Source organism: Canis lupus, chromosome 21 (genome assembly GCF_011100685.1).
Source record: "Canis lupus familiaris isolate Mischka breed German Shepherd chromosome 21, alternate assembly UU_Cfam_GSD_1.0, whole genome shotgun sequence".
Lineage (NCBI taxonomy): Eukaryota > Metazoa > Chordata > Mammalia > Carnivora > Canidae > Canis > Canis lupus.
The window spans coordinates 42,821,513-42,847,159 of record NC_049242.1 but is presented as its reverse complement, the minus strand read 5'-3'; the positions used below and the strand labels follow the sequence as shown (position 1 = coordinate 42,847,159).

The 25,647-nt window shown below is 51.4% G+C and overlaps 1 protein-coding gene across 9 annotated transcripts in view; it reads right to left on the bottom strand.

Annotated features, from left to right (window-relative positions):
- Nucleotides 1–25,647, bottom strand: part of NAV2 (neuron navigator 2) — a 724,081-nt gene that overhangs the window by 14,481 nt on the left and 683,953 nt on the right. For 6 of the 9 annotated variants that reach the window (XM_038569252.1, XM_038569245.1, XM_038569247.1 and 3 more), the window contains 10 exons: nucleotides 23,446–23,454; nucleotides 22,858–23,030; nucleotides 14,474–14,627; nucleotides 13,185–13,347; nucleotides 12,355–12,455; nucleotides 9,941–10,036; nucleotides 7,988–8,156; nucleotides 3,784–4,019; nucleotides 1,307–1,461; nucleotides 1,020–1,091 (listed from right to left, as the gene is read on the bottom strand). In XM_038569252.1, coding sequence (XP_038425180.1) covers nucleotides 1,020–1,091; nucleotides 1,307–1,461; nucleotides 3,784–4,019; nucleotides 7,988–8,156; nucleotides 9,941–10,036; nucleotides 12,355–12,455; nucleotides 13,185–13,347; nucleotides 14,474–14,627; nucleotides 22,858–23,030; nucleotides 23,446–23,454 — 1,328 coding nt within the window. The remainder of the gene's footprint in view (nucleotides 1–1,019; nucleotides 1,092–1,306; nucleotides 1,462–3,783; nucleotides 4,020–7,987; nucleotides 8,157–9,940; nucleotides 10,037–12,354; nucleotides 12,456–13,184; nucleotides 13,348–14,473; nucleotides 14,628–22,857; nucleotides 23,031–23,445; nucleotides 23,455–25,647) is intronic. The other 3 variants (XM_038569246.1, XM_038569249.1, XM_038569250.1) reach the window with 1 other exon arrangement.

The following is a 25,647-nucleotide window of genomic DNA, read 5'->3' as shown; positions in this document are numbered from 1 at the left end:
AGAAGCACACGGTCTAGTGGAGGAAGTAGATAAAGCAAACAGAGGAAGGAAACGTGGCAAAACCGGGCAATCAGAGAAGACTCTCAGAGGAGGGGAGGTCTGAGACCAGAGGGGTTTGGGGTGGGGGCAGAGACCATGCTGTGGCATCTGCACAGGCGCATGGGTATTTGGGGAAACTTCCAGAGAGTCAGCGTGACCAGTGTCATTCAGTGTTCAGACTTGACCCGCCAACCTAAGGAGTCTGATTCCATTTTGGAGGCAATAGGGAGCCACTGAAGGGCCTCAAGCATGAGGGTTTTACGATCAGATTTGAATTCTAGAATGCTCACTCAGCTGCCGCTGGCACAGCAGATGGCCTGGAGGGAGCCAAGTGCGGGCAGGCGTGGGGGTTACCCCAACAGCCTGCTGGGAGCTGTGGCGGTGGGGCGGGAGGAGAAAGCATGACGAGACAGGCCAGCCTGGATGCAGAGGTGGCCATGATCTCAGGCCTGGGGGAGTCGACGTTTCTAATGATCACAATTCAGGTCCACTTTCAATAGATTTCCCTGAGAGATGCCTGCAGAGTGGCCAGGGGCCTACCACAGAGCGGCTTCTCAGCCGCATCCAAGGGCCCAGGCAGGAGAGGGGGGTGGTGCGGTCACCTGGGAGTCGGTGCAGGGCGTCCAGCCACAGCAAAGCAAATGGCAACGCGACTTTGTACCACGGAGCTGGACAGTCCTTCCCCATCCCCGCAGGAGGGCAGCCCGGCAGAGAGCTGGGCCACAGACCCAGCTCTGAGGGGACATTCATAAGTGACGGCCTCCACTGCTCTGACCCCCTGGGGCGGAGAGTCAGGGACACCTGGGCTCCAGTCTCAGCTCTCCACTGACCCTCCCACGTGAGTCAATTCTCTCAGCCTGCCTGTCCCCATTTGCAAAATAAATCTAACTGCTTGCGGCTGTCCAGGGAATTAAAGGAGCTGGCTGGGGAAAATGCTCAGCACGCTGCCCATCGCCGGCGCTCGAAAAGCAGTCCCTTACCTGAAGTTGTGATGAAGCTGCAGGTTGGGAGTAGAAGAGGTAGCCTGGTTCATTGTGCCAATTATGTAAGGGCTGTGGGGACACGGAGGACAAGAAGGCTCTGTGAGTCAAAGGCAAGCCAGACAAGGTGCTCACGGAAGCCCACGACACCCGCATGTCCACGCAGATAGCTGTTTGCCTCCCCCGCCCCCCACGCTGACCCCGGGCTGCACGTGCACCGTGCCCGCACCCCCACATCACATGGCTGCCGTCCTCTGGGGGCCATGAGGTCCGGAGCTGCCCTTTACCATTTATGGTCCTTGCAGTTAAGCAGCCCGTTGAAGATCTCGCCCAGGGAGCTGACGTGATGCAGGTTGTCCAGGATGATGACGAGGGGCATGTCCGCAGCATTGTTCTCACTGGTGCACTGGTCAGCAAGGTTGGACAGGTACTGGCGCAATTCCTGTGAACGAATAAAGTGGGTGAATGCACCCCAATAAAGATGTACATGCTCAGAGCCTTCACTTGGCGGGTCCCACAGCTGCGGAGGCCCTGCAGGAGGCCGTGTGGTGAACGTGTGCTGAGTGCCCCTCTGCTATGCAGCATCTATCTGGGGGCTCAGGAGACGTGGGGTGGGCAGGGGGTGAGGAAGGCCTGGGTCCTGCCTCCTGGAATTCACTAGGTAATAGAAAACCTGCCTTGGGCAAGAGCGCGGTGGGGTGCCCAGGCATGGTTTTGTATTCCTGCTCTATCGCTTCTCCAGAACTGTTCTTTCTTTTTGGGGGGAAGATTTTACTGATTTATTTGAGAGAGAGAGCAAGGGTGCACATGTGCTTGCACAAAGTGATAGGGGAGGGGCTGGGGGAGAAGCAGGCTCGATCCCCCTCGATCCTGAGATCATGACCTGAGCTGAAGGCAGATGCTTAACCGACTAAGCCACGCAGGTGCCCCAAGAAGGGTCATTTTTCTTGATTTTGCTTATGATGCGCACCTTCCAGTAAGCTCCCAAGGGCAGGTGCCTCATACGCTTCTGTACTTCCCCTGCACCTTCCTGAGAGCCAGAAGCCGTTGGTGGATCAATACAGCAAAGGACCCCTCCCCACTCACAGGCAAGCACTGCTGATTAGTGCCATCACAGACGGACAACCAACAGTGCAGGGGAGAGGGTCTACATGCAGAGGGGGCTCTGGAAGGTCTGGGTCAAAGGGTAAGCTCCGGGCTGCACTGTGGAGAAGAGGTAGGGGATTGGCTGGAGTTGGATGCAGCCCAGCACGGCTGGGGCGAGGGGTGTGTGTCAGAAGAGAAAGGGAAGGAAGATAGTGCAAAAGGAGAAAGGCTGAAATGGCGAGCGGAGGACCGGCCAGGGACCAGCATGCCTGCCTGCTAGTATGACCGTCACAGCAATAGCGCCCAGGGACTTGGAGCCTCACGTACAGAATTTCCGTAGCCCCACAGTGAGCTTCTTGGGTGGGCCCTGGGATTATCTCCATTTTACCAATGAGGAGGCTTGGGCACATCAAAATCAGGTGCCGGCCTGAGGTTGCACACACCGAGGGGAAGCAGCAGGGCTGGCTCCAGACTCAGGGCTTGCCTCCATGTGTGCCTCCCTTCTAAGTCAAAATGTGGCTTGCTAGCATCGGAAAAAGCCCCACTATTTATGCTACTAGTAATTTCTTCCTTTAGCCTCCTTTCCACAGAGGGCTCCTGGCTTCGGGCCCCTGACAAGCACAGAGCTTCCAGAGCTTTCCTTCCCCTACTCAGGCTCGTGGGGTACGGTTGGTGAGCTGGACTCTGCAGAGGGTGCTGGTCAAGGGGCAGGTGAGAGGGGGCTGAAGTCTAGCCTGGGCTCGACCCCCAGCCACGTGCCTGGGGTCCTCCTCTCACTGGCCCCAGGAGGGGGTGCCTTCCCTTAGCAGAATCCCACAGAGACTCTGGGGACCGGTACTCCGACAACTTCTCTCTATCCTACCCCTCCGTCAAAATCACCCAGCAATCCTGTGAACGGCACAGATTCCCAGCTCACCCGGGAAAAGCGATCATCTGGGAATGAGGTCTAGGAATCTGTCTCTTCGGGCACGCCAGGTGATTCGGAGGGCGGGAGAGTCATCTCCCAATCACCTTTGGCTCACCGGTCCCCTTGCTGGGGGCCAGCCAGAGCGCATGGTCCATCACCTCCCCACGTGTGAACAGTGAACGGGCTGAGAAAGCACTTGAGGATCTCGGCCCGGGACGTAGGACCAAACGTCTCTGCTGGTCCCCGTGAAGCAGGAGTGAATCTCTGTGCTGCCTCTGGAGTCCACCGCTCTGGACCACGTGAGCGGTCCTAGGCACGTGGCCACCTGCCTCGAGCCCAGGTCCCTCTTCTGTGACATGAGGGTAGCAACACCCTCTCCCTTGAGGCTGTCAGGAGGCCGTGCGCTGGTCATGGGCAAGCGGGTCTGTGAGGCGGGCTAGGATCATTAGTGTCATTGCTGTTCCTCAAGAGCATGTTTCATTTGGGAGAAACAACAGCACCAGGTAGGCACATGACAAATTCTTGGTAAACGGATACGGGTGCTTCTGGGGCGATCCTAAGCGTCAGAGCCAGCTCGTAGCGGGCAAGTGAGAAATGAACGAGCTCGCCTTACAGAGGGCACTCGGCGCGGGAAGTTGTGGGCTAGAGCCTTCCCTCCGCCACCCCACCCTGACGTCCTTCACCAGGCTCTCACGACCCCAAGGGAGAGCACGTGGGCAAGGCTGCTCTCCCATTGGGGCGCCGGTGGCATCCTCCGGACGACCCCCTCACCTTGCTGGACTTGTGGTCCACGTTGAAGGTGGCGATGACACCGTCTGTCAGCTCCCGCCCCTCCCGAAGCACCAAGTACTCGGACAGCCGGTTGGCCAGGTAGGTTTTCCCGGTGCCGCTGGGGCCGGAGAGGATGATCCGCCGGTGCTCCACCAGCAGGGAGACATAGCGCTGCAGGATGGGCTTGGGGATCAGAGACTCGAACACCAGGGAGTCCAGGCTGTTCTCCGCGAGCCCTGCATTGGAGAGGGACAGGAAGGGTTTGGAGCCACCTCTGTGCGTGCCACCCGGGACTGCCTGTCTCTTTCCATGGTGGCCACTCCTCTGAGACTGCTGCCCACCCAGGTATATGGGAGGCTGGGCGCTCGGCTCACGGGCACCGTGTGGGCTAGCACCTGGCTAGGCCGCCGAGGCTGACTTGCCCAGACTCAGACTCAACTTCAACACCCAGGCCCTCGGGCGCTGTCTGTTTTCTGCAGAATTCCTAAGACTCTGGGCTCTGCTTGCCTGTCTGGATTCACCAGGCTGCTGGGGTCTGCCCAAACCAGACCTGAGCCTCCCGTGTCTGCCAAGACCCTGGGGTCGCCCTGTCACCCTGTTCTCTCTTGTGGGCCACGGACCACTGCTGCCCACGCTCAGATATGCCATGAAGGTAGCAACACTTTCATCTTTATTTTATTTTTTTATAAGATTTTATTTATTTATTCATGAGACACACAGAGGCAGAGGGAGAAGCAGGCTCCCTGCAGGGAGCCCGATGCAGGACTCAATCCTGGGACTATAGGATCATGCCCTGGGCTGAAGGCAGAGGCTCAACTGCTAAGCCACCCAGGTGTCCCCACTTTCATCTTTAAAACAAAGAAATGTAATTGATCTCAGGGATATGAGGACTATAGGTGAAGGCTGAGATGCCACCCACCAAGGGCTCAGAGCCTCAACAATGTCAAGAGGAAATGTAGCTTTCCCCTTTCCTACCTGAGACAACTCCACCAGTCAGGGCTGCTGGCTTTTTTATTTTAATTTTTTAACATTTGTTTAGTCATTTTTAATGAGACAATGTGCACACGTGCATGTGGGGGTAAGGCCAGAGGGAGACGGAGAGAAAGAGAACCTCTCCTTTTCTGCTGAGTGCTGGGCTGGACCCCACAACCTGAGATCATGACCTGAGCCGAAATCAAGAGTCAGGATGCTTAACTGAGCCACCCAGGTGCCCTGGCTGTTGGCTTTTTTATAAGAATTATTTTCTTGACATCATTCTCAAGAGAAGATCCATCCAAGGTTACTTGTCTGAAACCTAAGATAATTCTGTTAAAACTCACCTTAAGAAAACTAGTATATGTAGGTAAAAAAATAAAAAGCACTTATTCTATTTTTTTTAAAGATTTCATTTTTAAGTAATCTCTATAACCAACACGGGGCCTGAACTTACATGCCCGGGATCAAGAGTCTCATGCTCCACTGAGTGAGCCAGCCAGGTGCCCCTATTTATTCTGCTTTATAAGGGCGTATTATAATTTGACATAATTACTCACTTTGACTAATTATTCACTGCAAACAACCCCTCAAATGCATTTATATGCTTGTATCTAATCCTCCCCCCACCCCCACCAAGAATGGCCACTATATGCGAGAGAGTATTCCAGAATGACCATGATGAAGGTTTCTAAATGACTTATCTTCTGGGTACAGGCCTCTCCTGGCACTGAGCTAAGTGTAGCTTACACTGGTTGAAACTTGATGCAAAGTACGTAAGGCAGGGTCTCTTGTCTAAACCTAATAATAAGAGAGGGGAAAACCCACAAAAACATCCCTCTCTACATATGTGCTGCTTTTTTAGCCTTTTGCCCTAAAACCCCCTGGGAGTGACTGCGCTGCTGATGAACTCACTTCAGGGCATGCCCAGTCACACCCCCGCCCCAACCCCGGGGGACCCTGGAGGGGACCATCCACAGCCCATGGATCTCTCAGCTCAAACTCTTGCATTGTTTACAGTGTCCTGAAGGCCTAAGTTTCAAGCACTGCCAGAAAATAGAAGTCAGGTGTTGCTTAAAAATAAACCTGAGCTGATCCCTCGAGATGCCGCACCACCTGACATGCTGACGGTTGCAGATCGGGCTCTGGGGGAGCGGGGAGGGTGGCACATTCCCCCTTGACAGACCACCTTGTCACGGTTCCTACAGAGGTCTGGTGTCTGCAACAGAGGGCTCCTTTCACCCCTCAGGATCTGCAGCTGCACCTACAAGTGACAATGCATGCTCCCCGGCGTGGACCAAATGCAGTCTGAACCTGTGACGTGTTCAGGCTTTCCCTGAAGGGTTCTTGTAGTGCAGCCCTGTTTTGGTGTGCCTGGTACCCCTTCCTCCTGCCCCTCATAGTCTGACTCTTCCTTCTTAAGGGGAGGTTATCCCAGGTGGTTCAAGAGGCGCTGACCCAGCACCTGCAGCCACCCAAGGTGCGGGCTTGCAGCCAGGCTTGGGCCAAACCCTCTCCCTACTCGTAATGACCGGGTCAGTGACGGCCATTTGTCTCAGGTGGGCCCAGAATCATCTTGAAGAACTTTCTGTCACACTTTTCCAGAAGGACTTTCTCTCTCTTTTAGTTGCCAAGCCAGAAGGATAAAGCAGGGCTACCAGGGCTGTTTCGGCAGCCGTGTGCAAAGAGCTCAGAAAATACACAAGGCGGAGGCAGGCCTGGTTCTCACGTACTGTCGGGATGCCCGGATCCAGCAGTGTTTGAAGTGTATTCCTGCATTTTCCAGGTGCATTTAGAATTTCCGCTAAAGTTAATTTGGGGTAGGTGCCTGTCCCCTGCAGCCTGAGGCCACAGCTGTGCAATTTCACAGAAGGCTGTGCGTGAGGCTCGACTGGTAACATTAGACTTGTCACTGGCAGAGCCGGGTGGAAACTGCTGCTCCTAAAGAATGGTGGGGTGCTTCTGGAAAACCTTGCAACCAGGAAACAAGGTTTGCATCAAACAACCCCAATAGCACGCTGTTAAAACTCTAGTCCAGAGCTGCGCCTTATGGGGAAGTAAGAAACGGGACAACCTGAAGGTTGAGCTTCGTGCAGTGTTTATTAATCTATATTTTTGCAGGGGAGTTCATAAAATATAGGGGAAAAAGGAGTTCTGCAGTCAAATACATTTATGTCAGATTAAACAGCCTTCTTTTTTTTTTTTTTTTTAAGATTTTATTTGGGCGGCCTGGGTGGCTCAGTGGTTTAGTGCCGCCATCAGCCCAGAGTGTGATCCTGGAGACCTGGGATTGAGTCCCACGTCGGGCTCCCTGCATGGAGCCTGCTTCTCCCTCTGCCTGTGTCTCTGCCTCTCTCTCTCAATCTGTGTCTCTCATGAATAAATAAATAAAATCTTAAAAAAAGGAGATTTTATTTATTTATTTGATAGAGAGCCAGAGAGCAGACGTGGAGGGAATGGCAGAGGGAGAGGGAGAAGAAGGTTCCCTGTCAAGCGGCGGCCTGATGCGGGGCTCGATTGCCTGATCCCGGGATCATGACCTGAGCTGAAGGCAGACACCCAACTGATTGAGCCACCCAGGTGCCCCTTAAACAGCCTTCTTAATGGCAGGAGTTGGCATATCTGGGGACGGAGTTGGTGCATCAATACACTCCTGTCTTCCTGTCCCCTACACACAGTTGGGTCTAATGATGTAGTTTTCTAGACTTATTTGGCCAGGAAACTTTTTCTCACCCCCTATCCCCCCACCCCCCCAAGATACGTTGTGGGCCTTGAGTTCTTTGGAACACACTTTGGCCTGGGGCCTCACATCCCTGCGTGATGAGGCAATCGGAAGCACCAGCAGCACGGTGCGTGGGCAAGAGAAGCTCCCACCTGTAGGACGCAAGCACATCCAAGGCCGGTTGGCAAGAATAACCCACTGGTCTCCGTGGAGCCCTGTTTCATCAGAGTTATTAGGATTCCAACATCTCAGAGTCATAAGGCTAATGGGACCTTTTGTTATATAATTTCAGCAATAAACTAAACCTGTTTGCTTCCGGTGGTGGTTGAAAAAGCTAAAGACCGTTGAACTTGCTTAGGTAAGAATGACTGTGGTTGCAGGGGGGAGAGAAACCAACCCACGCACATGTGGGCAAACAAAACTGTGGCCACGGTTTGCTACGCCAAGTCACAAAACAAAAACTGCAATTCCTGAAAACTCCGACCGACCTCCGCCATCCGCCGGATTTACCTTTGACGGTCACGGAGATGGTCGTGTTCTCGCCCACCAGATAGCCACAGGGCAGAAGCTCGGGGGTCTCGGAGGTGTTGCTGCGCTGGATCTCCCCGATGCTGTAGCCCAGAACACTGTCTGAGTTCAGCCCCAGCTGACTCACGGGGTCGACGTGGATGATGTATTCCTGGGAAGAGTAAAATCAAGACCCCATCAAAGACGTGGCTAGAAATCCGCCCGTGACTCATGTTTTCTTTGGGTGATTTATGACCATCTTCTTTCCCAGTTGATGCCTGGGTTGAAACCTGTGGAACGAGGGGAGGGAGGAGCTGACTTTCTACGGGGAGGATGCCCGAGGATTGCAGGCCTCTTCAAGTACAGATTTATTTGGTTAGTGACGTGGAGGGGAGCCCTGACACAATCGTGGACGTTTAGTCTGGATGAACCAGGCACGGAGAAGTGAGGCTGCTTTTCCTGAGTTCAGCTGAAGTCCTGAAGACACCAGGGCCTGTGACCAGTGCTCGAAAACTCACGAGAAAGTAATTCTGACGCCAAATCTCTCCACCAGCCCCTTCTCTTGGCCCAGAGCAAAGACCACGTTGATGACGACAAAGGGAGCAAACCCCAGGGAAAAAAAAAGGAGTTCTGCAGTCAGATACATTTATGTATTTGACTCCAGGACTGCACGAAAGAAGCAGCAGGAAAAATTGTGTTTAATTTGGAAAGTGTGCCCTCTGAGGTGAGTGACCAAAAGGTTTTAGGGGTCAGTGACCTTGGACCGAAGGTCTGTGGGCAGGAGGTGGCTGGAAGATGATGACGTGGAATATTGGTTAACAGCCTCTCTCCCTTTAATGGTCTCACTTCCTCACATGTGACGCCCCACAGGCTGTCTCCAGCCCAAACTGTTGTCTTTTTAAGCCAAGGATGTCCCGACTGCCCATCAGCAGACTCGAGGTTTTGGGTCCAGGCAGCGGGATTGGTCTGCCCTCAGCCATTCCCATCTCTTGCCCGGTCACATTTCCACAGCCCTCCAAGATGGGGAATGACCTTTGGCCAGAGAACAGGGCTTCCCGCGTGTGAAGCCACCAGCATCGAGATGCTAGAGATTGCACTTGTTAACTCGGGTTTTAAAGTCAGACCAATAGAACTAGACCAGCAGGGCTGAGTTCTGGCTCTGTGACCTTGGGCAAGTGACCTGCTCTGAGTCCTGCTTTTCCTCTAAATGTGAAAATAATAGGGCCTTCCTCACAGGCTTGGAGATAAACTGGGATCACGTTAGCAGGGTCTCTGGCACCAAAAATGCAGGGTACGAATACTGCTCAGGAGACATGATTAGCGAGCACTTATGACTGTAGACTCACTTAGGGACAGCAGAAAAGAAAGGTACGAAAAGCTTCTTCCCGAACACCTTGCGCTTGCAGGTTCATCTCCGTACTCCTTAGTTATTCCTCCTGTGATCAACACCCACCCACTCCGGTGATGTGATTAGAACAAATGCAAGAATAACTTCAGTACCATCTTGGACTCTGGCCCCTGAACAGATGTTACTGTCGTGTGAAGCACAAATCACAGGCTCTGTGAGGTGTTGGCCAAGTTGGATCAAATGAAGAATGGAAATTTGCGGTCTTCGCCCTGCTCACAGGGCACTCACTCCAAAGCATATTCAATAGGACACAACTCTAAGGTGAGGGGAGGATTTGGACATGAGCAGCTCACCACGCGAGGCTCAAATAATTGCTCAGGGCCAGGGAAACGGCTCTCACTGGCTGGCCCATCACTGGTCTGTACTCACCAACCTCCTGTTACCTAAGTGGCCTGGGGACAAGTCCCAGCAACGCGAGGACAGGGGTGGGGAGCAGGCCCAAGGAGAGGCCCCGGTCAGGACACAAACTGCCCCCCCCCTCCCTCCCTCCCTTCCGCCCCAGGCCCCACTTTGGGCAGACCACTGCAGCCAGCCTCTCAGACACTTACTTTGAACAGTCGTCTAACCACCCCATCGAGCACATCCCACTTCGTCTTGCCACTAACTCCAATGCAGCCAATAAGAAAGAGGTGTGGTCTGGAATCCTAAAGGTAAGGAAATGCATGCAGGTGAAAACCAGGCGGATCCTTTCTGACACAGGTTAGCAAGGACTCAGATTGCCTTAGAACTCCACCAATGGTTTGAGAGGGGAATAAAAGTTCTATTTGTTACAACACCAGATACAACGTAGCTGGAATACAATAGTCTTTAAAAAAAAAACAAAAACAAAACTTTCCCTGCTGTCTTGGAAAAACAGCAATCCGTGGGTCAGGAAGAGAGGACCTCCTCTCTGGAATCTAGAAGCGTCTACTAGAGGTGTACCTTGGAGAGTGCACAGATCACATCGCTTGCCTGGAATGCTTCTCCCCTCTCCTGCCATCTCTCCTTTTCCAAACCTTGCTTGCAGGCTCACCTCTTCCAGGAAGCCTTCAGTGATTAACCCACCAGGCTCACGGTGCCCACTGCTTCACTGGTTCTACATATAACCTATCAACGTATTCTGTACTTGTTTACTTTTAGGTATTTAGGTCTATCTGTAAACCAAGTTTATCTCCTTGCTAGATCTTAAACTCCTTCAGGAGAGAATACATTCCTTTTTTTTTTTTCCTTAAACAACGCTGATTGCTTTTCTGCTAATTAAAGGTTAAATCATACTCAATTTAGAAAACAAGTAAAACTCTGAGAAGTTCACAATAAAGTATCTTTTTCCTACTTCTTTTCAACTTCGCCCAATAGGGCTCTCTGCACAAGGGGGGCAGGGGAGGAGATAACTAATCACAATGATTAAAGAAAAACTAATAGAACATTCCATCTTGTTGGATTTTAAAATCTCAGATCTGATGTGCTCATAAGGATACGGAATTGGAAGGGTGGGTGCAGGGAGTGCGGGCGGGGGTGTATGTGGCAGGTAAGTAAAAGCAGCCGAGAAAAGAGCACCAGTCTTGCCATCAGAAGACCCGGCCTCACCAGTTGCCCTGTCACCTGGGCGCCAGGTTCCTCAGTTACAAAACAGAGGTAACCTGGTCTGCTGGACCGATTCCTCTGGATGCTGTGGTGATCCAGAACAACACAATTTTTAAAAGGGACTCAAACTTTTATAAAACGTGACATCTATCTGTTCCTATTGAGGATCCCTAGAACAATGCACATCCCCAGGAACCCCCACCTGAATTTTTTATAAGGATGTTCTAAGGATGAATTTTTCCCCTTGATAGTCTTATCACTCCACTAGGTAAAGCTCTGAAAATGGATCTCTTGGGACGTCTGGGTGGCTCTTGAATGTCTGCCTTCAGCCCAGGGCGTGATCCCAGGGTCCCAGGATCGAGTCCCACGTCGGGCTCCCTGCATGGAGCCTGCTTCTCCTTCTGCCTGTGTCTCTGCCTCTCTGTGTGTGTGTCTCTCATGAATAAATAAATAAAATCTTTAAAAAAAAGAAAATGAATCTCTTCATATTTATTTTTATATATAAAAAAATATATATATTTTTAGGCTAGATGAGGAGGAAATCATGGGCGGCTCCAAAACCTGGGTCTACCCCCTTCGACAAGAAGAGAGAGCCAGCCCTACTGTGGAATCCTCCTGCCAAGAGTCTGGCTGTAGATGCTCCGTTGCGGTGGGCACTGCGGGTCCCCCCAGGACTCCTAGACCACAGGCAGCGGGTCGGCACGGATGCTGGGAAACAACAAACAAGAGACTGAAGGGGACTTGAAGTAACGACTCGGGAAGTCTTTCCCCGCTTCTCTGAGAGAGGGTCACTACAGCATCAGGTGGATTTAATCAATGACTAAAGATTGTGCCAACCCCCTACCCCAAAAAAGCCCCTGGGGTGGGTGTGGCGTGACCTTCCTAGACCCCAGCAGGGAACAGGAACGACACAGAAAACTCAAGATTCCTCAGTCTCGGGGAGTCAGGAAGCCCCGCCAGGATGCTTCCCCTTAGCCACCCGCGGGGCCTGGTCCCCTCGGCCTCCCACCTCGTCGGCGGCCTCTGAACACTGGACAAAACTGGTGCTCCTGGTCGGCTGAATTGGGGCAGCTTGCTTCTGTGCGAAGTGCTTTTGCAACACGTTAGATTCAGAAAAGCCATTCCTGACGGAGGTTAGCGCTTAGTTCCGCGAAAGCGCGGCACGGGGATATTTTTAGTACTTTATTAGACTTTCCAAATGCAAGAGGGAGGGAGGGTCATCTGGTCACTCTCGTCGTGTCAAACGCTGCCGGGGATGACGGGGAGTTAAGGGAAGCGTTAGGAGAACCCCCGAATCACCTCGGGCGCTCAGGTGACTCGGTCTGATGATGACATCGCTACGCTAGGCAGTTCTACCTGCAGAGGGGACACGCAGAGCAGGGAAAGGCATCCAACTAACCTCCTTCCACTTCATTTCCTCCTGAAAGCTGACAACTATCTTAACATGCCTGCCTCCTTCCTTCCGAGCCGAGCATTCACCAGTGTCATCCAGCAACATGTCTGCGAATGGAAAACATCAACAGCCTTAGGCACATGGGGACAGCAAAGCCGGCTTCCTGACACCCCCGCTGCTTGCTGGCACAGCAGCGGGACAAACCAGGTGTCGGGGTGCGGGGGGGGCGGGTAGGGGAAGGGCAGAGGGCAGAATGGAGAATGCAACCACAGAAACCGATGGTGGACCGACCAAGAACCAGCAGGCTGACGATGTCCCTTGCCAAATGGAAGTGCGAGGCAGAGGCTCAACCAAAACGACAGCAACGCGGCATCATGGATAAGAAATCAAAGCGTCGGCCTCGATATGCTTACAAAGAAAACCTAGACCGTGTTCGCTCATTACTGTGCTGGCCTGGACTCTGTCCCGAAGGCAGGAAGACCACAGAGCGAGCCACCGCCCCAACTGGGACCCGCTGCTGTGGGGTTTCTATGCAGCATTCAGCTTGCAGGTCAGCCTCTTAAAAATGGACCAAACAGAACTCAGCAAGGTGGACAAGAGGATCCAAGCTCATGGCCCGGAGAAGTGGGGGCACTGGAGCAAAGCATGACAGCAGTCTAACGGCTGAGCTCATGTCGGTAGCAGACGCACACCCAGACACACACGCACCCCACGTGCACGCACGCCTGTTGCCTCTCCGTTTGATCTGTTCATCTGCTTATCTCGGGGCTCGTGCTTGGAGACTGGAGAGCCCGCTGCAGGCCCTGACCTGCGCCCAGCCCGGTGATGCCACTCACCCAGGCTGGTTGACTCGGTGAGGTTCAAGCTGTGCTGCGAGAGGCCCATGGACTGCCTAGGGGAGGCAGAGAGGGACACCTGGGAGGGTGCCCGGCTGCAGCCACTGCCTTGAGACTCTGACTTCAGCCGGTCATTCTCGGCTTTCAGCTTCTCTATTTCACTCTGCAAAGAGGAAGGGAGAGGCTCCCTTACTAGGTGGATGTAACGCGAACAGGTGTTTACCGCAGGAGGGACCAGAGAGCCCCCCACCGCCATCAAGTTGGGTATCCCAGCCGAGGCCCGGTCAGTCACACCATCGGAGAGCTTTGGCCGTGCTTGCTGCTCTTGGGTGCATACGAGACCTGTCCGGCAGGGCGAGGGCCATCGTTTTGGAGAGCTGGCCTTCGGAAAGACCTCAGCAATGTTTCCCACAGCCTGCTGCCTGAGTCTTAGCTGAAAAAGAGCCTTAGCATTCAAGGAGTTTGAGAGACTCTGGGCTTGACGGGTTTCATTCCTGCAAGACTTAGAGCCCTTAAGAACTGCTCTGCCTTGTGGGCCTTGCAGGGGGCACAGAGTGCAGAGCCTTCCTAAACAGTGGTGATCCAGGAGCTCTCCCTCCACAGAGCCTCTCGTGGAACATGTGTTCTGTGGCACCTCCTTTGGGAAATGCTGGTTCTCCAGCGAGGACCCATTTGGCAGGGCCCACAGGGCTCTTTCATCCTTACAGATATTTAGGGAAGACCTACCATGTGCAAAGCCCTGGGACTACCTCCAGAGAAAGGGATGCAAAAAAAAAAAAAAAAAGAAAAAGAAAAATGAAAAATGAAAAAAGAAAGAAATAGCCAGAAGATGCAGATGCCTTCCAATCCAGGGTGGAAGGTGAGGGGCTGTGAGAACACATCTAGAGGAATTCAGTTGAGAGCACTAACTCTTCCAGAGGCGGGATCTGGAAAAGCTTTGCAGAAGGTGAGGCTAACCCTGGGGGAAGGGTCTGATTCGGCTGGGCAGGTCATCCCCTCGGAGGGAACGTTAGGAAACAGAAATTCCTGGTGCAAAGGGAGCAGTGAGGGGCTCCCTCTGACTGATGAGTCTGGGAGGTGAAACTGGGAGGCCTCAAGGGCCAGGCGAAGGAGACTGCTGCTCGCAGGAGGCGATGGCAGGGCCCCGGGAAGTCAGAGGCGGAGAGGCTTGGGCAATACCTGGGAGGGCACGGAAAGAGAAGGAGCCTTGCTCCTTTTGGAAAAGCAAGAGGAAAACGAAGGACCAGAGGAGAGCGGGGAGCTGTGAGCAAGGGGGGGCCCGGGCTCACCTGCATCCTGTTCATGGCCTCCCGCAGCTGGTCGAGCTGGTGCGCGGAGCTGAGCGCTTCCAGGCGGATGTCGGTCAGCTTCATCTCCTTGTCCCTCAGCTCGTTCCGGAGCTGCATGACCGTCTCGGCCTCACTGTCGATGCACTCGGAGATGCTGCGGGGAGAGGCGCTGCTGAGGAGAGCAGCTCGGAGCTCGCGGCTTCAGGCCTCCCTGGCCGCCAGCCTGTGTCCCCCGCGTTCCCTGGCAGGTTTGTGCGCCCGTCACCCTGTCTGAGCAGCCGGCCAGCGCCTCCCGGGGCGCCAATGCCAAGGCCCCCGAAATCCAGACTGTGTTGCTTCTCTATGCTCTTTGCAGCGCGCTGGCAATCAGGGTGGCTTTGGCGTGCCCCTCAGCCAAATTCCAATAATCTGGGATAAACAGGAGCCGGCAAAAGACAGCGGGAACCTTCCGGGTTTAAAACCGCCCCTTCGGTCCCAATGTGTACACAGCTGGGCCTCTATGGGGACACCGCATGGCCCTTGAGAGCTAAACCCACTCAGGGAAGGAAGGTCAACTGTCTGTTTTAAAGATTAGACACTCTAAGGTCAGACAGCTGAGGGGTGATTTTTATTTGCCCTAAAGTGAAAGTAACTGAAAGATTTGGGTGGAAGAGGTTATTTATTTTTGGTCACATTCTAAAGCCTTATCATTTCTTTTCTTTCTGATGGAGGTAGGGGGGAGGGAGGTAGGAGTGGGGAGGGAGGAGGGGGGAAGGAAGGAGAGCGGAAGGAGGGAAGGAAGGAAGGAAGGAGGAAGGACGGAAGGAGGGAACGTGAGAGGCGGGAGGTATGGGTAGGGTATGAGTTCTCGTGGTGAATGAAGTCTTGCGACGTACTGAATGCAGTGCTTCCGTCTTCTTTACTGTCCTTCTCTTCTTTCTTTTCTTTCTTTCTTTCTTTTTGTCTTCTTTCTTTCTTTCTTTCTTTCTTTCTTTCTTTCTTTCTTTCTTTCTTTCTTTCTTTCTTTCTTTCTTTCTTTCTTTCTTGATTTTATTTATTGGGTGCCTGGGTGGCTCAGTGGTTGAGCATCTGCCTTCGGCTCAGATTGTGATGCCTGGGTCCTGGGATCGAGTCCTGCAGGGAACCTGCTTCTCTCTCTGCCATGTCTCTACCTTTCTCTCTGCGTCTCTCATGAAAAAACAAAATCTTAAAAAAAAAAAATTATTTATTTGAGAGAGAGAGCATGAGCTGAGGGTGGGGAGGGTCAGAGGTAGAGGGAGAAGCAGACTTCCTGCTGAACAGGGAGCCCCATGTGAGGTTCGATCCCAGGACCTCGGGATCATGACCCGAGCTGAAGGCAGATGCTTAACTGACTGAGTCACCCAGGCTACCCCTATAACTCTATCTTTTAAAAGTGTCTTAAAAAAGCAACATTCTTTCCTTCCCCTACCTGCCCACACTGCTTAATAAGCTCACAGCAAGAAAGAGAAACATGTCAGATCATAAGAGAGCAGACAGGGTGATATGACAAAGTCACAGATTTATGTGAAAATTGTACAACAGGGTGGCTCAGTGTCTACCTCTCCAGCCGCATGTCAGATCTTTGTCTTAAGAGGTGGCCCCTCTAGGCTGGGTTCCTTAGGTGATCAGTTAGTTTTGATGTTCAGATACCTGGCGAGTCAGCACTAAGTGGAAGATCATCAAAGTCATGATGAATTGCCATGTTAGACAAGAGGACTTTCTTAAAAAAAAAAAAAAAAGTCTGTTGATTTCAAAGATCATTGGATCTGGTGTCAGGGGTGATCCAGAATAAGCAGGTTTGACATTTCTTGGACTGAAGATAGAAAAAATGAAAAAGAAAAAAAAAACCCACGTTCATAAAGTTACAAAGCTGAAGCTGATTATCTCCGAACGACATGGTGAGCACGTGGTCTCTGCAGAAATAATCGCGCAGCCCACTCTTCCAACACCAAGCCCTAGATTTGAGGCCAAGAAAAGCCTGACCTGTAAAACTGGTTGAGGGTGTGGAAATGTTCACTGCCAGAGGGAAACCATTTATAATTGTTAAAAGAGATGTAATTGTATTTTGGGGGCAGAAAGGACTAGAAGAAAAATTTAACACCCGAGTGGCCAAATCGTTTCGTTGTGATTTTCTCGACCTGCCCCTGAATGGCTTCAAGAGATGCACAGAGTAGAAAGCTACTCCATTTTTTAAAAGTTGTTGGCAGCCAAGGAAATGTCTCAGCTACAAAATCTTCCAAAACCCTTTAACAAATTCCTGAAAATCTTCTGGGTATCTCCACTCTATGCCTAGGGCAAACTGAGGCTAACAGATCTGGGATAAGAGGCTAGAAAATGTCTTGAGAATTCAGATCCTCCTCCCTTGGCCCTCCTCTCTCTGTGCTTTGACTAGCCTATGGTTTGTAGGGTTTAGCTACCTGGTCATGCCTTTTCTGGTCTGCAAGGTTTGCAGTGGGGGCTCGCAAACACTGGTTTCTTTTTGAGAGAGGAGTATGGTTTCCTGGCTTAAGTGGAGTGTAAAGTCTGAACAAAATTCCATCGTGACACTCCAGTCTTTGCTAAACCATGCCCTGCACAGACCTCGAAGGCTCCAATTCATTGCAGGGACTAGTTAGCTTGGATTCACACCATCAGTCTGCTGTATCGGGCCCTCTGGGGCAGACGTTTTGCCCCAGTCACCTTCACATGGTCTGCACCTTTTCCCCAGAGAGCTTTCGCAATCAAAGAGACACAAGACTTCCTGAGCACCTACTTTGTGGGATATATCACACGGGTGACTTTGCAGAGCTTGGCCAGTGACTTTACATAGAGAAGCAAACTAATAAAGTCTGTGTTGAGAATAAGTCCTCCAGGAGTACTGTGCTCCCCCCAAAATAGCCCTGTTCTCAGGAACACACAACCGCAAGGTCACACAGGAGGGATGTCCTACCCAATACAGAGATGACGTTGAAAATCAGGTTAAGATTTAATTTTTCAGCAATCTTGACACCCAGTGTGGGGCTTGAACCCACAACCCCAAGATCAAGAGCCACATGCTCCACTGACTGAGCCAGCCAGGTTTCCCGAAAATCAAGTTCCTCTGCAGCAGGCCCGGCTAAGTTTTAGTCTCTATTCCTAGTGCCCAAGGCAGCACCTTTCCCTTGGTCCCTTCTGCACTAGGGTTCGGTTGTCTTCTTCAGGTCTCCTGCATGGCTGCCGGCTGCTCCGGGACCCGGGTTCTCTGCATCATTTCTGGAGCCTGATCACACTGATCGGCACATAACAGGTGCTCAGCAAATGCTGACTGCCTACACGGACGACTGCGCCAGGCATCTGAACCTTACTAGTAATTTACTCCATCCACTACTAACTCCACGGAGATGTGATGTAATTATCTCCTTTTAAAAGGGGGGAGGCTGGGCAGCCCCGGTGGTGCAGTGGTTTGGCACCGCCTGTAGCCCAGGGCGTGATCCTGGGGACCCTGGATCGAGTCCCACGTCAGGCTCTCTGTATGATGCCTGCTTCTCCCTCTGCCTGTGTCTCTGCCTCTCTCTGTGTCTCTCATGAATGAATAAATAAAATCTTTAAAAAAAATTAAAAAAATAAAAAATAAAAGGGGGGAGGCTGAGTCCAACAGAGATGAACATGCCCATCATTAAAAAAAAGAAAGAAAGAAAATAATAAGGACAGAACCCGGGGGGGGGGGGGGTGTACTTAACTCTAGAGCTCATGCACCTGAACTGTATCCAGCAGGCACTCAATACGTGCTCATCCGCTTCGTGGGCTACTTATTGAGGCAACCTGATGGAGGTTTTCTGCTACTCAGTCCCTAACGTGTTACTCCCCAATTTCCACTGTCTGGGCTGGTGGCATACCTAATTTCAAACGTCTCGAGGGTGGGAAACACTGCCTTCCCACACCACCATTCCTTTCGCCCACAGGGTAGGAACTTTTCTGGGCCCCCGACTCCTCTGCCTTGGGTTACTTCTTTGAACTTCCTCTCACATCTAGATTTGCACATTCTTACAAACCCTTCAAGGTTGGAAAGAAGCATTTGCCCTCTGCCCACCCTCTGGAAAGCCAGACCCAAAACAAACATCTCCAGTGTGCACAGATGCTGTGGAATGTCAGAGAAGGGCAGCGGAGCCCAGAGTCGGCCCCACCCGATCCCTACGGGGAGAGCGGTTTGGAGGGAGCGTTCTCGCAATGGCCGCTGGGAATGCTGCTCAGCCAAGTGCCTCATCCACTCTCCCTCATCCTCCCCGGCTGCCCTGCAGCACTTGGCCCAGCTACCACCCCCCTCCCAGCAGTTTCTTTTCTCTGCTCCCAATTTCCTCCCACCTCCTCCCATCTCACTGGCTGCTCCTCCTTTCTCTTCAGAGCTCCCGGAGCTCAGCCCTTGGCCCTCTGGCTCCTCTCCATCTCTCTTCAACCCTGCGGAGAATCCTCTAGTTTCCCATATCCCAGTACCATCTGTGAGCCCACGTCTCCTGGATCTCTGTCTCTAGGAGTCCCAGGCTGGTTGGCATCTCCACAGGGATGTCTCCTGAGAAACTGGGCCTTAACATAGTCCAGCCAGAGCTCCTGATGTCCACCGTGCCCTGCAGATCTCAGCTGGCATGTCACCTCCTTTCCTGACCACCCGGTCCCTCCCACCCATTCCAGAAGCAATGCTTCCATATACTCAGGTACTCAAGTTGCAAATCTAGGAATATTCAAGGATTACTCTTCCCTTTCCCTCACACTTTATATCACCTTGTGCTGTCAGCGTGCTTCTAGAACACATCTTAAATCCATCCAGGGCTCACTACGACCATAAGTCACCATTTGTTTCACCTAGTATTTGAATGTCTGCAAATCCAGCAGTATCTACCTCCATGTAGCTTATCCTGCATGTTTTTTTGGGGTGGGGGTGGGGGGTCGGAGAACAAATAACTTGAGGAAATCTGCATGTCAGGTGGTGATGTGTGCCATGGTGAAAAATAAAACAGCGGAAAGGGGGATGATGGGGAGTGCGGGCTGTGGTGGGGGTGTTATTTTATGCAAAGTGCACAGGCAAGGCATTAGTGAGAACTAGAGCAGGGACTTGAAGGAAGAGCACATCTGAGGGAAGGTGCACCGGACAGAGGGCACAGAAAGGGCAAAGGCCTGGGGGTGTGTGAATAGAGTGTTCAAAGGACAGGAAACAGGCCAGAGTGGGGTGGACGGCGCTGCGGGAGGTACTCTTAGCTTCTTGTGTGGTTGCCTTACTTCCATTCCTGTTCCCCTGAGTGCCTTATCTGCAGAAAGGAGACTGATCTTTGTGAAACAGGAGTTCAGATGATCTTCTATTCCTGCCTAAAACTCTCCAAGGATGGGGCACCTGGCTGGCTCAGTCAGTAGCGCATGTGGCTCTTGATCCTCAGGTCATGAGTTTGAGCCCCACATCAGGTGCAAAGATTACTTAAATAAATCAAGCTAAAAGCAAAACACCTCTCTCCATGGGGTACCTGAGGGGCTCAGTCAGTTAGGCGTCCAACTCTTGATGTTGGTTCAAGTGAGATGGAGACTGAGCTCCGCGTCAGGCTCTGCACTCAGCAGGGGAGTCTGCTCAAGATTCTCTCTCTCCCTCTCCCCCTCCACCCCTATCCTGCACTGTCTGTCTCTAAAACAAAGAAATCTTAAAGACAAAACAAAAACAAAACCCTCTCCCATCACGCATAGAAACAGATGCAAATTTATTTTGACTTCAAAGATGCCCATGTTCTGGGCCTTACCTCCATGGCCTCCTTTCCTGCCACTTTCCTACTTCCCATCATGTGGCAGCCATGCTGGCCACATGCTGGCCATCCCTCCTTCCCAGACGCCCCCAGCCTGTCTGTTCCCCACAGTCTATTTCCTTTCCCTCCTGGTGCAGACGTGTCACTTATTCCCTTGTGGGTGGGACGGCCCCACTTGGCGGACTGTCTCCTCCAGGCCTGACCCATAAAACTCTCCTGCACTCTCTCCCCTCTCCCCCCGCCCCACCTGCTGGCTAGACACAGAGTACTCAGCAGAGGAGTCAGGACCTGTGGGATGGCTGGCGCACAAGGTGGAAGGAGCCTTTCACGGCAGGCCACCTGCTGATTGATGGACAAGGAATATCTGTGTCGAGTTCAGTGTGAACCAGAGATAAACAGTCATATGTCAACCCGCTGAGCTCTGGGACTGCATATGTTATAGCAGCCAGTGTTACCAACCAGAACTAACCAGTGGTCTCTCTTAGCATGCAGATCTCAGCTGGCATGTCACCTTTCCTGGCCACCCCGTCCACGGTGGCGACTCTGTATCCCAACACACTATTTTAATTCCGAGCATTAACCCTTAGCTGATCGTTTTCTAGTTTATTTGGATTTGTTTAATGTCTGCCTTTCGCCGGGGCATACAGGGTCTACCAGAATAGGAACCTCATCCGTACACGGTTGTAACCAGGGCCTGGCATGGAGCAGGAGCAGGAGCTCAGAAGTGAAATGAGCTATACTATGTTGTGTTCCCACTGATTCCTAATCCTAAGGGGTGGGACACTGCTTAACATCGACTTTGGTCTCTACAGAACACGGGTTGTGACAGCCAATGTTTAAATCCACAAATAATCAGTGAGGAGTCCCTTTTTCTCCTGGTCAGAGGAACTGAGATGTTGTGGGATGGCATGTTGTGAGTCATAGGCCACCTTTCCCCTATTTACCTCTTAGGCACCCAGCAGGTCAAATAGGGCTCACACTTTAGGGGATTTACCTAATTCTTTACACAAGAACACAGACCTGGGGCAGGCATCGCAGGGACGCACTGCAAGCCCATCCTCCACAGCATTCCACCCACCCTGGTTTGCACCTCGCTCACACAGGAAGCACACATCCCCCACGGCCACCCTCTCACCAGTGCTCCTAGAGAGAAGAGGAGCTATTAAACTAATGAAGTAAAATAGCGGCCCCCAGCAGAGCCATGCTTCACGGGTTGCTGAGAAGTTGAGGTTCTGTGCTGTTTCCTGGCTTCCACTTCCTGTCCCCTGTGCTGTCCAGGCAGCTGCTGGGCTGCAAAGACCCAGCCAAGCTCCTTGCCCACACTGCCCGCACCCGTCTGGCAAGCCAGCCTTGGGACATGTGTATGGCTGCTGTCTTCAGCAGGATGGCCTGCTGGCTAAGTGGACTTAGGGACAGCTCCATACACTTGGCCTCCTGAGACTGAAGGAGGAAGAGAGGAAGGAGGTCCTTCATGCACAGTATCTGAGAGGGACCTCACAAGTATCCAGGGAAGTAGATGTAATTAATCTCATTTTCACCAGTGACAAAACTGAGGTGTTTACAACCACCTTCTGTCTTGTCCAACTCCAGCCACACTGGCTCTCTTCTGGGCACCATCCCATCTCACTAACTGTCCCACCTGAGCTCCAGTTCTTGTTTCACTCTTGGCCTGGTATACGGTGGTCTCCAAGGGAATTCAGTCCTATGGGGGCAGGGGCAATCTTTCTCACTGCTACAGGGAGCTAGCCGTGCCATCCTCTAGCTGACGCCTGGGTCCCCACCTGTCCATCTCAAGCCATTCCTGAGGTGCTCCTGCCTCTACAGTCTGGGCTTTCTGTTCTTTAGATGAGGCACATGACTGTCTCCCTACACCCCTGATGATGCAATGATCAGTGGGGGGCTCACAGAAATCATGGGAGGTTGGCTGGGCAAGAGAAGATGACTCTTTCCATCTACGTACTTAGTTGCCAAGGAGAAGAGCACCTAAGCCAATGTCACATGAGCAAACACCTGTCTGACTTAACAGAAGCAGCTGTGTTCCTGAAGAGCTCTTTACAAATTGACTCCTTTAAAATTTACTAGAGGAGCCCCTGGTGATGAATCATTTTACCAAATACAGAACCCTTCGATAAAGAGAATTATCAGAGTCTTCTCCATTTTTTAAACTTCCGGTTGCTGAGTGCTGACCTTGGAGAAAGAGTCAACATCAAATTCTGATCAGAGAATAGTGTAATCCCTAAGTCTTGTCACGAAAATGAACTGGAATGTCAGCAAAAACTGTTAACACTCATCATGCTATCCTCTCCCAGCAAGATGGTTGTAGCTCTTTCCCATCCATTTATCTCATCCGATCCTCAGGATAGGATAAGTAGCCAACACCCAATTTGACAAGTAAAAAAATGGAAACAGAGAGGTTAAGCACTTGCCCATGGCCACCCACAGTGATGTTCCAGAACAACAGTGGAAGATTCCTCTCTTTCAACCTCTCTAGTCCTAAAACATTGGAAGAACGTGCCCAATCCCATGAAAGCAAGATGAACAAAACCCCAGGGAGCAGATGTATACTAACAGGACACCTAGCCTGGAGGGTTCCTAGGGGCCAAAGGCATCGTCTGGCCAGTGAGCATCCCACACAGACAGACTTACAGGGAGTTGGAGTGGGAGCCCCTCAGCAGTGGAGTGGAACCCGTGGAACCGTTGTGTGGTAACTTTGGTGAGGAAGGCAGTGAAGAATCTGTCATCTCCTCGATGTCGGAATGAGAGGATGCAGACTTGGGGGACTTCTTCTTCCCAAAGGCTTGCTTGAAGGAGCTGCGTAACTGAACACATGACACTGTCAGCCTGGCCAGGGCTGCAACCGACCCTCAGGCCTTGGCAAAACAGAGACATGCAGACAAAAGAGCAATTAATTCTCCCCCCCACCAACCCCCCGTCCCCCCACCAACGACAAAGGTTCCCAACAGCTCTCTGGAATCAGTGCAGTAAGGGAAGAAGAGTTATCTGGTGCTGACAGCTCAAAGGACTGGACCTGTGGGTGACATTCCATGCCTACTCCTGCTTCGAGGCTAGATGCCAACAGCAAGACAGAGCCTGGCTCAGCGGATGGATGTCGAGAGGGTGAGGTTATGCAGCAACAAAGCAGGGTGCTCAGACACGGTGACGGATGCAGAGGGGATTAGTCAGATCAATGGATGGGTTAGCTTGGTATCTGACATTAGCGTTGGTCTTGCTTACCTCATTGACCTGCCAGGGAAAACGCAAGCAAAAAAATGGGGAAGGGGAAGGAAAAAAGACAATTTTTAACAGAGAAAGCCAGTGACAGGGAAAGCCTCGGACTTTTCAGACACGACATGGCTCATATATAAACACCACACACAGAGGAGTTTTCCAGGAGGAACACGAATCTTCCAGAGCGTTAGAAGCATCTTCCTTCAATTAGGAAAGGAAAGGAATAGTGCTTCTGGAAGTCCCTAGGATCCGAGTTCTTCCAGCTTCTTTGGCTGGCTGAAATGACTGCCCCCAACCTTCCTGTGCTTCTCACCCTTGTGTCTCTTATCAGCCATCTCTCTGTCCCTTAACTTTTTTTGGGGGGGAGGGGGGTATGTATGTGTCTTCTATTCGCAGCAAAAATAGCTTCACTGCTGCACTAGTCCCAACACGGCCGTACAGCCCTCTGATAGATCTACTTAGGAGTTCCTGCTGTACTTGCCTACACCCAAGATGATAGAATAAGCAGGGAATTAGTCACCTCACTTGTGACTCAAAAAGTAAGCGCTGGTAAGAAATTCATTAACTATATCGGGAAAACGGAATTGGAATATGACAAATTCCCCAAATCATGGGACAGATCTACAAACGCTAATGAGGAAAGAAGGAATTAAAGTGCAGGGTCTTCTCTGAAAGCCGTGATAAGCACATATTTTTCTAGACCAAAAAAATTAAGTTTTGTCTTGAGATAAGGTCTTTTAAAAAGTGATTTCCCGGGGGATCCCTGGGTGGCTCAGCGGTTTGGCACCTGCCTTCGGCCCAGGGCGTGATCCTGGAGACCCGGGATCGAGTCCCGCATCGAGTCCGCATCGGGATCCCCGCATGGAGCCTGCTTCTCCCTCTGCCTGTGTTCTCTGCTTCTTTCTCTCACTCTGTGTGTGTCTCATGAATAAATAAATAAAATCTTTTAAAAAAAGAAGTGATTTCTTTTTTTTGTAAAAATCTTTCTTTCCTTCTGAAAACATCCTGGGGGTTTTCTTAGCCATTAAGAAATTTTGAAACAGGCCACTCTGACATAATTAATGGGATTTTTTTTTTTTTTTTTTAACCATCAGTATTACATCTATAAGGAATGGCATGTCCAACATGTGGTTGATTGATTGAGATCCCATTTCCTACTTTTCATCCTATTTCCACTTCCAGAAACAGAAGGACCTGGCACATAAACCATCAACCTAAATCCTTGCACCTACCTCTGGTACAGGGCCAGGTAGAAGAGGAGATTACAAAGATTAGATAGAAGTAAGCTTTGGGATCGTCTGAGAATGCCAATTATCCATCTTCCCCAATTCTACCGATAACCAAGATCTGTCTTCATGCAAGTAAGTTTTATTTCTTGAATTGGAGAAAATGGGTAAGCACTGTTTTTCATACAAAATAATTCTCTCTCATCACTTTGATAATCAAGTCAGACCATATTTTGCCAACAGTATATTAGAATCAGCAACATATGTTAATGCTCTTTAAGGCATAGCCAATGAGTTGACTGCAAGTCATTAGCAACAAAGGAAAAACTTGGTCAGAATAATGAGAGGGCCACACTGAACTGGCCTACGGTCTTCCAGTGCAAGTCATCAGGAACCGGAATTACTCCAACCTCAACTGCTCTATTGCTAGACCTCGCCACCCATCCAAGATAACACAAAATGAGGGAGAAGGGTATGGAATGGATGAGGACATTGAAGCTACTATGAAAACACGATGTCGTCAGCACTGATGGATGGGGCCCTTTGAGCACTAGCCCACTTCAGATCAACCTGGGATATCCCTGCACTGAACACAGGGAGCAGCAAATGTCAATCCTCAGCCCAAAGTGAACTAAAAATAAGTTCGAGGGAGAGGGTGGGTGGTGGTGGTGCCGGGGAGCGGGTCCTGGCTGGCTCAGTCGGCACAGCACGCCACTCTTGATCTCGGGGTTGTGAGTTCAAGTCCCACATTGGGCACAGAACCTACTTGAAAAAGACTTGGGTGGGTGGGTGTAATATCCCCAGGAAAATAGGAAAAAAAACTGCTCAAGACACCACTGTACAGAAATTCAAGAGGCTCACTGGGATTATGGAAATGTGGAGAAACAATGCATTGGAGACTGGGTCTATTAAATTTGCCATTTTGAAGTACAACGCCCCAGTTTAACACCTTTCACTAACACCTAATATCTACATGATGAAA